The sequence below is a fragment of the Anguilla anguilla genome, chromosome 11 (assembly GCF_013347855.1).
Source record: "Anguilla anguilla isolate fAngAng1 chromosome 11, fAngAng1.pri, whole genome shotgun sequence".
Taxonomy (NCBI): Eukaryota; Metazoa; Chordata; class Actinopteri; order Anguilliformes; family Anguillidae; genus Anguilla; species Anguilla anguilla.
This window is the reverse complement of record NC_049211.1, coordinates 8,051,228-8,061,492: the sequence shown is the minus strand read 5'-3', so window position 1 is coordinate 8,061,492 and position 10,265 is coordinate 8,051,228. Positions and strand designations below refer to the sequence as shown.

Below are 10,265 nucleotides of genomic sequence, written 5' to 3'. Positions count from 1 at the left end.
CAGGTCAGTGGTCTGGAGATGAGAAAGTGGATGGACGAGCTCTTCCCCATCATCATGGACATGCTTCAGGACTCGTCCTCATTGGCTAAGAGACAGGTACGACCTCATTCTGACCTAATAGACCTCACCCGTCTGTTCTCCTCATTGGCTCAGAGACAGGTATGGGCCCATGCTAACCTAATAAGCCTTATCCCATTGCTCTCCTCATTGGCTAAGGGACAGGTACAGGCTAACCTAATAAACCTCATCCCACTGCTCTCCTCTTTGGCTAAGAAACGGGTACGGGCCTCATGCTAACCTAATAAGCCTTATCCCACTGCTCTCCTCATTGGCTAAGAGACAGGCACGATGTCATTCTGACCTAATGAAGCTCATCCCACTGCTGCCACCCACATGAGGAGCAATACAAATACCTATTCACTGAGGCAGTGTTGGAACACACATAAACGTCTCTTAAACCTTCAGGGCTGGTCGATTTTATTAAGAATCTTATTTATTAATTCTATTGGCTGCCATTTTGGATGGAAAAGTGCAAGGGCAGCTATTTTTCTGTGAGCGTTTCCAGATGTCTGGCTCCCCCCCCCCCCCCCACCGCCCCCCTTATTAAAAGTAGCCTTCAGACTCTGAACTGTGTGTCATGGAGCGCTTCCCATCTCATTTGCACCGTGGTGATCACTGCGGGCCTGCAGTGGGGTAATATAGCTCCCCGTCTGTCGCCCTGGAGACGGGGGGGAGAGTTTGGCCCTATTGGGCGGCTGGGAACGGCCGTTTGGGCTGGAGCCAGCGCCGGAGTCTCGGCCGCGAAACCCAATCGCGTTTGAGAAGAGTCACCTGCACGCGGCCGACAGGTCGCCGTCTGAATCCGCGCTCCCCCCCCCCCCCCCCCCCCCACCACCCCCCCGGTTTCCCGTTACCTGAAATATTGTTCTATCCTGGTTTTGTGATTAACTGCGCTGTAGAGTTGCTGTGATTTAGCTCCTGGGGTCTCCAGTGACAGCTCTGTACGCCGCAGCCGTTGAAACCTGTCAGAGAGACGAAGAAGTCGGAGAGAGAGAAAGAGAGAGAAAGAGACGGAGAGAGGCAACCGGCAAGCACCAGTGACTTTAGCGACAGTCGTGTTCCTTCTCCACCAGGTGGCGCTGTGGACCCTGGGGCAGCAGGTGGCCAGCACGGGCTACGTCGTGGAGCCGTACCGCAAGTACCCCTCGCTGCTGGAGGTGCTGCTCAACTTCCTGAAGACGGAGCAGAACCAGGGCATCAGGAGAGAGGTACTGGAGCGGGGGGGCTCTCTGTGTCTAAGCACACAAACTCACGCGACGTTTCGGAGACAGACCCGAGTTTGCACACACACACGTGTGTGTTTATGGATGATATGTAGACTTTAGACTCAAATTTCCGGTGTGCCACGGCCGCTAGGTGCTGAAGGTGAGTTGTTTCTGGAAACGTCTGGCTGGATGACGGGGTAATGTAAGAAATGGAAGCTGTCTGGAGGTGATCCTGTGCTCATAAAATGAAGCTGGAACCTGTCCTCGCTTTCCTGGAAGAAAGGTCCAGTGTGGCTGTGAGGTCATTAAAACAGGGTATTAATGCTGCCGTTTCTAGTAAAAGTGTCTGCCTCAGTGCCTGTCTCACACATGCACACACACGCACGGACACACAGACGCACGCAAGCACATGCACACACACGCACATGCACACACACGCACGGACACACACACGCACGCAAGCACATGCACACACACACACATGCACGCACACTCGCACACAGACACAGACATGCACGCATACGTACACGCACACTCACACACACGCACACACACACACACGGTGGCGGAAGGAATAACGAAAATTCAGCTGGAGAAATTCTAATCTACGCTTGATGGTTGGAGCATTGGAACACTCTGATTGGCTGGTGATAAATTGCATTCTTACTGATTGGCTGGTGATGGATTGCCGGTTTCCTGGCTGCAGCTGTTGGCCTGCGTTTCGGGGAGTGTCATTAGCTAGGCTCCCTACCCCACCTGCCACCACCGCTCTAAATGGACTGTCCCGACCTTCCACACCCCAACACGTCTGAATGGATCGTTCCACCCTCCCCCCCCCTCCTCCTCCTGATGGATTGCTCCGCTGTGTTTGCAGGCCATTCGGGTGCTGGGCCTGCTGGGAGCCCTGGACCCCTACAAGCACAAGGTGAACATCGGCATGATTGACCAATCACGCGACGCCTCCGCTGTCAGCCTGTCAGAGTCCAAGTCCAGCCAGGACTCTGGTGAGTATCCCGACCCCTCTATCACAGTGAAGCCACGCCCCCCTCTGAGCTATCACAGTGAAGCCACGCCCCCCCTCTGAGCTGTCACAGTGAAGCCACGCCCCCCTCTGAGCTGTCCCAGTGAAGCCACGCCCCCCTCTGAGCTGTCCCAGTGAAGCCACGCCCCCCTCTGAGCTGTCCCAGTGAAGCCACGCCCCCCTCTGAGCTGTCCCAGTGAAGCCACGCCCCCCTGAGCTGTTCCACTGAAGCCACGCCCCTCTGACCTGTCCCAGTAAAACCACGCCCCTTTGAGCTGTCCCAGTGGAGCTGCACCAGACAGACGGAGAGAGGAGGCATACGTGCACGTTTGTTTATATTTCATAGGAGGACTAAATGTACGTCCAACTACTGTCCCTGTTTTTCAGGTGACCCCCCCCCCCCCCCCCCGCCCCACACACACACAAACACACACACATGCTTTCTGTGTCAGTCACTGTCCTTCCAAAATCCCCCCCCCCCCCCCACCTCTTCCTGCTCCACTGCTGTGCGGAAGATTCTGGAATTTCACTGTGCGCAAAAACACATGAGCACAGAACAAGTGGGCTTTTCCTGGAGTGGATTCGGTAACCTGATGTGACCAGGACACACTGTCCCGTCTCCTGTTTACAGACCTGATTATGGTGCGCTACCTGTCCCTGCTGAGGTCCCGTACGCTGATGCGCTAGGGGGCGCGATGCGATGATAGGGTTACCAGGTGTAATTAGGGCAGGTCACACGCAGTGATGGGACAGGTGCAGGCGTAAGCGGCGTGTCAGTGCGTGGCGGGTAGAGCAGAAGCTCGTTAGCAGGCCAGGTGGGACAGAGGAGTCCGGCGGGCGTGTGGAAATGGGGCCGGTGGGGCCCCGGGGCTTTCCTTATGAGTGCCGCGACTCTCCCCCTAAACCTCTCCCTGTGAACCCCGCAACTTTATCTGTGAACCCCGCGACTCTCCCCCTAAACCTCTCCCTGTGAACCCCGCTACTTTATCTGTGAACCCCGCGACTCTCCCCCTAAACCTCTCCCTGTGAACCCCGCTACTTTATCTGTGAACCCCGCGACTCTCCCCGTAAACCCCGTGACCCTCCTTGTGAACCCCGTGAACGCTGCGGCTCTCACTGTGAACCCTGTGACTCTCTCTGTTCACCCCACGACTCACCCCATGAAACCAGCGACCCTTGTGAACCCCGTGAACCCCGCTACTCTTCCTTTGAAGCCCCCTGCTCTTCCTGTGAAGCCCCCTGCTCCCTCTGTGAAGCCCCTTTCTCTTCCTGTGAAGCTTCCTGCTCTTCCTGTGAATCCCACTACTCTCTCTCTGAATCCCACTGCTCTCTCTGTGAAGCCTGCTTCTCTCTCTGTGAAGCCTGCTTCTCTCTCTGTGAATCTCAGTGCTCTCTCTGTGAAGCCTGCTGCTCTCTCTGTAAAGCCCCCTGCTCCCTCTGTGAAGCCCCCTTCTCTTCCTGTGAAGCCCGCTGCTCTCTCTGTGAAGCCCGCTGCTCTCTCTGTGAGTGAGGCCTAATGGCTTTAGCAGCCTGACAGCAGCGGTGGCCGTGGCAGGAAGTGGAGGAACCTCCACGCCAAGGTGTGCGGTTACGGTCAGGGCCAGCGTCTGGTGCGGCGCCCGTCTGCTTTGGAGGGGGGGCGGGGGAGCGGGTGGGGGGGGGGTATGTGGCCTTGTGACCTGCATCACGGGGTCCTGTATGTTGGGGATTGGGGAATGGGGGTCCATTGGGGGAGACTTTGCGGATCTCGCTGATCACGATTCTTGGGTTTCACTCCTCACTCTGACACAGAAGGCCTCCTACACTTCCTGTGTGCTGGGCTTGTGTTGCTGTCTGTACTGTACAGCCACTGTGTGGTTAGTGAGCTGGGGACTGGAGGACATTTTAGCCCACTTCTGCATTACAGGGATACCTGCTGGGAGAGAGCACTGTTTCTGACCAAACAGCCAAATTTGACTGTCTGGGGCAGAGGAAGCCCATTCAGGAGAAGCTGGGCCCGCCACGGCGGGGGGGTGGGGGGGTGGTGCTGTACAGAGGGTCTGTGAGTAAGCGGAGGAGCCGCAGTAACCAATCACAGCGCGGCGGTCGCTGGCTGGCCGCTGGCTGGCCGCTCGCCCCGCGGTTGTGAGCCGCGGCCGTAAATCTCGCAGCGTTTGGGCGGCGGCTCCATCCCCCGCTCGAGCCGCAGCCGCCACGCCGAAAAACCTCCGGCGGCCTCTTTCCACGCGTGCGTCACGCCTCATCCAGCTCCCAGAATGCAGCTGGCTCCCCACCGAAGGCCAGGTGGTTGATTGATCGATTGATTGATTGAAATTCTTTATTGATCATTAAAATACAAGAAGCCCCTCTAGCCAGAGATGCCCCAGATACAAAAATCATCAAAAGGATAAAAACACAATAAAGCCCAAAATCTTATTTCCATTGTGGTCCTTTTTTGGGGGGGGGGTGGGCGGGGGGACCTGCGCATGCGAGCGCTCCTGGTGCGCGGCCCCCAAAAACAGGAGGCCCGCGCGTGACTCCCGCAGCCCGTGACCGTCTGAGGCGGTCTACCGAGCGCCAGGCGAAACGTGCAGACCCCCGTCCCGTCCCGCGTCCGTCTCGGTCCTCTCCTCTCCTCCAAAACAAACGTCCCAGGACCCCGCGCTGCCCGTCCCTCCCGGGTCTGGATTTCACGGCTCCGCGCGGCCCGTATAAATTGTTTTTGTACGGGTGCGGAGTGTAGCTTTCCCGACCGCTGGTTTTATTGGACGGTACCGTGATGGCGTGGCCTCTGGTCCTGTAACCTTAGAGCGCTTTCGCATTATTGAGGAAATGACTGTGGTGTCGTTGGTGTTGTTTTTTTTGTGCGCAGGTCTTTGGGCCTGGCTGTCCTGTCCTGCTCCGTGGGGGGGGGGGGGGGGAGGGGTTGGGGAGAGGGGGGGCGCCTGGCAGGGAGCCCTGTACTGTTCCCCCCCAAAAAATATTGAGCAAACTCTGGGCTCTCTTCAGTCCACTCCGCTCCTCCAGGTTTATGGTGCTAAGGTGTGGTAGCTGTAGCGTATGGAGAGCACCGGGTCAGGTGTTAGGGAGCTCAGCACAGGAAGCACTGCGTTCTGTCCGTGACATCAGAACAGGAAACGCGCCCTTTCACCTGGAACAGGTGTTTCAGCAGCGCAGAGATGAACACATCATCAGTCGTTTGTGTGTGTGTCTGTGTCTGTGTTTGTGCACAGGCACATGTGTTTGTGTCTGTGTCTTTACGTGCGCGTGTATGTTTGTCTTTGTTTCATGCGTGTCTAAGCGTGCGCGTGTGTGTTTGTTTGTCTGTTTGTTTGTTACCATAGAAAACACTGATGGCACAGCCAAACACTGTTTTGCAGTTGCTCATATAGAATAATAACATTTTACCTCACTTCATTGGCAAAGCTGCCCATCTAATGATCACTGGCACACGAGAGAGAAAAACTGTAAACAGAGAGCTGGAGGCAGCTGGCCGCTCTCTGGGGCATCTTTAGCAGGAGAGTGAGGGGGGAGAACCTCTCATAATCACTGCAGCTTCATGCACACAAGCCCCAGGAGCACACTGGAGATGGGCTCCATTTCCAGCCGAAAAAACCTCCTCAGCAGGGTACTCGAGCTCAAGCACACATATGCCTGTTCTCTCAGAGAAGCAATGCCTCTGATAATAAAAGGTCAATTCATAACACACCCTTCCCCCCCAGCCCTAACACACACTAACTCTCACACAGTCATGAGAGTCATGAGGGAAATGAGGTTAGTCCAAGGCTTGTGAGTCTATTTTTAAAATGGATACATAGATAGACAATGTCAATTCGGGTGTCGTGTTATTTTGTTATATTGTGTTTGCTGATGCGCGATGCTGAAGTAGCCCTTGAAAGCTAAGTTTTTTAAGCTAAGTTATTTTATTATATTGTGTTTGCTGATGTGCGGTGCTGAAGTAGCCCTTGAAAGCTAAGTTTTTTAAGCTAAGTTATTTTATTATATTGTGTTTGCTGATGCGCGGTGCTGAAGTAGCCCTTGTAGCCCCTGTGCTGAGCGGTGGTTCTGTTTGTCTCCCCCTGCAGCGGACTACAGCACCAGCGAGATGCTGGTGAACATGGGCAACCTGCCGCTGGACGAGTTCTACCCGGCGGTGGCCATCGTCACGCTCATGCGCATCCTGCGCGACCCCTCGCTCTCCAACCACCACACCATGGTCGTGCAGGCCGTCACCTTCATCTTCAAGTCCCTGGGGCTCAAGTGCGTGCAGTTCCTGCCGCAGGTCATGCCCACCTTCCTCAACGTCATCCGCGTCTGCGACGCCAACATCCGAGAGGTACTGCCCCCCCCCCCGCCAACCCAGGGGACGGCTTTCGCTTTCCTGCCAAACAATACTTGCTCTCTGTGCTCAGTAATTGCTCTGTCAGCAGTGCTGTTGTTGGTTAACCCTTTGAGTCTCAAGTACATTACATTACATTACATTACAGGCATTTAGCAGACGCTCTTAACCAGAGCAACTTAGAGCACTTTTTACACAGCACTTGCATCCTTTTATGCAGCTGGATATATACTGGATGTATACTGAAGCAGTGCAGGTCAAGTACTTTGCTCAAGGATACAACAACAGTGGAATTCTAGAGCACTGACATAGAATTTTGAAGAAACATTCCAAAAAAAACCTGCTCTTCGAAGGGTTGAATGTAGTCTGCTGCTGCCTGTGTTTGACGTGGGCCCTCACGGGAAATGTTAATGCTGTAGACATACAGCTCATATGCAAAAACTTGTTGTTGGTGATGGGGATTTTGGAATGGAAAATAATGACTTCTCAGAAAAAAATATCAGGTAAAACCCCATTAGGTGGCAATTATATGAAATTGCTTTCACATTATGTGAACATTTTGAATTTAAGACCTGTAATGACCCAGGTTATATAAATAAAATAAACTCATTACTGGTCATTTCAGAAAATATGGTTAAAATGAGCTTATGCTTAAGAGAGGATATTTTATAAATGTGTTTTCCAATATTTAGAAGGTAGAACGTAGTCCAAGTCATCTAAAGTGCCCTCTAACTGTTATATTCTCCAATTTAAAGTTTAAACCCGTACATTCCATTTGTTTTGTGTAATTATTATCCTACAAAATACACATGGCATAAACCTCATTTCTGAGAATGGTTCATTAAAAGAAAACTCCAGCGTGCGATATTTGAGCGGTTTGAAAAGCAAATCTAGTTACAGCAGGTATGTATGACATCCACCTTTCATGAATACCCAGGCCCTGCGGAAACAGAGCCCGGCGCTGACGTTGACATTACATTACATTACATTACATTCATTTGGCAGACGCTTTTATCCAAAGCGACGTACAAGAAGTGCATTTTCATGATCGTAGACAACTGCTGAATCACAGGTTCAGTAAGGTACAATTACTTATTTTGTACAGCTATTTCTAGCGTTGAAAGGACTGCTTTGTGTTTTTGTGTGTTTGTGCAGACTTCCTCTGGAAACGCCTTTTGTCCAACAAAGATTGGCAGAGCATTTAAAAAAAAAAGTTTTTGGAATGGTAGAATTCAGTCCTGGCACATGTGGGCCATCCAGAGGTTCATTCCAGTTCTTTTCGTGCCCGGGTCATGGAAAGCAGTCTGATTGTGTGAAATTGGAGTTGGAATTGACAATGGCAGAGTTCTGTGTGGATTAGCTATGGAGCTTAGAGGTCTGAGGGAGCAATATCAGCCGTGATTGAATTTTGTGCGAGCAATCGGGCTGTTTTGATTTAATCTCTCTCTCTCTCTCTCTCTCTCTCTCTCTCTCTCTCTCTCTCTCTCTCTCTCTCTCTCTCTCCCTCCCTCCCTCCCTCCCTCCCTCCCTCTCTCTCTCTCTCTCTCTCTCTCCCTCCCTCCCTCCCTCCCTCCCTCCAGTTTCTCTTTCAGCAGCTGGGGATGCTGGTGTGCTTCGTGAAGATCCACATCCGCCCCTACATGGACGACATCTTCACCCTCATCAGAGTGAGCGCTGGTGCCCCCGCGCGCGCCTCCCTGTCTCCCCCTGCTGGACAGCAGCTGTGTGTGCAGGGCCGCGGGCCTCTCTTACACCCTCCGCTGTCTCGTAATCCTCAGACAGAACCTCAGCGATGGCGGTCTCGTTCGTTCGTTCGTTCGTAAAAACCTGAGCTATCCAGTCACTCGTGAAAAGCCGTTTTACCAGCTCGTGTGCCCGGTTGTGTGGATTCAAGTCGCCGTTTCAAGAAAAAACGCCTTTCTGAAGGGCGCGTGGAAAATAATAAACGTTTTATTTGAGTGCGACTTGTTGGCAGTAACCCGCTAGGGGAAATAAAATAAACAGACGCAGTGGAGAGATCTGGACGTTTTCGCTCCCCGCGCTCTGGATTTTACGCTCGGGGACTCAGACGCGATGAAAGCACAAAGGGCCCGTTCTCTGCTGATGCGTTTACTGCCCACGTCCCCCGACGGCGGGCGGGAGCGGCCCGTTCGGCGCTGTGATCCATCCCGTAACCCCGCGCTGGCGGTTCCCCTCCTCTGCGGTCCCCGCCGGTCCCAGAGCGGGAAAGCAGAGGACGAGGGGCTCGGCCAATGAGAGGGCGGCGTGACGCGGCGCGGGCGGGCCGCTGATTTTACAGCGCGTCTGAGCGGCCCTGTCCCGCCCCCGGCGTCTGCTCCCGCCGCTGCGGCGGCCAGAACCCTCCGGTCTTCGCTCCGGATCGCGCCCCCCCCCCCCCCCCCCCCCGTGTCGGGCTCCGGACTTTGATCGTGGTGACGGGTTAACGCCCGAGAGGAAATGTGGGTCACTGGCCCCTCCCACCGCGAGCCGGAGGAGGAACGCGCCATCCCAGTGAGCCGCACGCCCCATATCACCCAGAGTGCTGCAGGGCGCGCCAGCCTCTGGATAGGGATACATGAGTGTGGGGCTGACTGTGTGTAAATGAGTATGAGCTCGTGCAGTTTCTCCCCAGCCCCTGTAGGCCACTCCTCAGTGCCGCACGCCTTGTGTAAATCTGCTCTGTGCTCAGGCTGTCTGAGGGCTTAGAGAAGCTCTTCCGGGAGGGTTTAGGTTCTTACGGCCGCCATCGCTCACGTTGACCCCGCCAGCGTGTGTGAACGAAGCGCTGGGCGGGGTGTGTGTGGCGCGTGGACGGTGATGGATGAGGGTGGGGACGGCTTCATGGGGCCTGAAGCAGGAGGCTGCGGGCGCGATCGTGACTCGACGCCAAGCACTTTATTACCCTTTCCCTACACACACATGCATGCGTACACACGCACACGCACACACTCCCACATGCACACATGCACACACACACACGCACTCCCACACGCACACACACACGCACACACACACACGCACTCACGCACACACACACACGCACACACAGACACACACACACACGTACACATGTACACACGCACACACCCGCACACACACAGTGATGACGGTGTCACATGGCTCCCAGGGGTCGAGGAGACCAGGCGGTTTGTAGTGATGTAATGTGATGATGTAATGTGTGGATACTGTATGTCCAGCCTCCCACAGGGAGGGCTGGTGTGCTGCGTCCGTTCTCTGACCCGTCCCTCTCCCCCCCCCCAGGAGTACTGGACGCCCAACAACCCCATGCAGAACACCATCATCCTGCTGATCGAGCAGATCGTGGTGGCGCTGGGGGGGGAGTTCAAGCTGTACCTGCCCCAGCTCATCCCCCACATGCTGCGCGTCTTCATGCACGACAACAGCACCGGCCGCAGCGTCACCATCAAGGTAAGGGACGGGCCGCTCCGCTGGGTCGCTGCGTGGTTCTGCTGGGTCAGCGACCGGCTCTGCTGGGTTAGCATGCGACTACATTGGGTCGGTACATTCTTCTGGGTCAGCATCTGGCTCCTCTGGGTCAGTACGCTGCTCTGCTGGGTCAGTGTGTGGCTCCGTTGGGTCAGCGCTTGGCTCCGCTGGGTCAGGATGTACTCAGTTGTGTCTCGCAGCTCTGCGGGGTCAG

The 10,265-nt window shown here is 54.8% G+C and overlaps 1 protein-coding gene across 2 annotated transcripts in view; it reads left to right on the top strand.

The window, feature by feature from the left end:
* The first annotated feature begins 6 nt into the window (after positions 1 to 6).
* mtor (mechanistic target of rapamycin kinase) overlaps positions 7 to 10,265 on the top strand; it is a 98,979-nt gene continuing 88,720 nt past the window's right edge. Inside the window, exons 1-6 of one of the 2 annotated variants that reach the window (XM_035382202.1) lie at positions 7 to 96; positions 1,134 to 1,268; positions 2,140 to 2,269; positions 6,351 to 6,601; positions 8,185 to 8,271; positions 9,866 to 10,033. In XM_035382202.1, the coding sequence (XP_035238093.1) occupies positions 19 to 96; positions 1,134 to 1,268; positions 2,140 to 2,269; positions 6,351 to 6,601; positions 8,185 to 8,271; positions 9,866 to 10,033 (849 nt within the window). In that variant the 5' untranslated portion in view covers positions 7 to 18. Of the gene's footprint in view, positions 97 to 328; positions 344 to 1,133; positions 1,269 to 2,139; positions 2,270 to 6,350; positions 6,602 to 8,184; positions 8,272 to 9,865; positions 10,034 to 10,265 lie in introns of those variants that run through there. The other variant, XM_035382203.1, reaches the window with a different exon arrangement.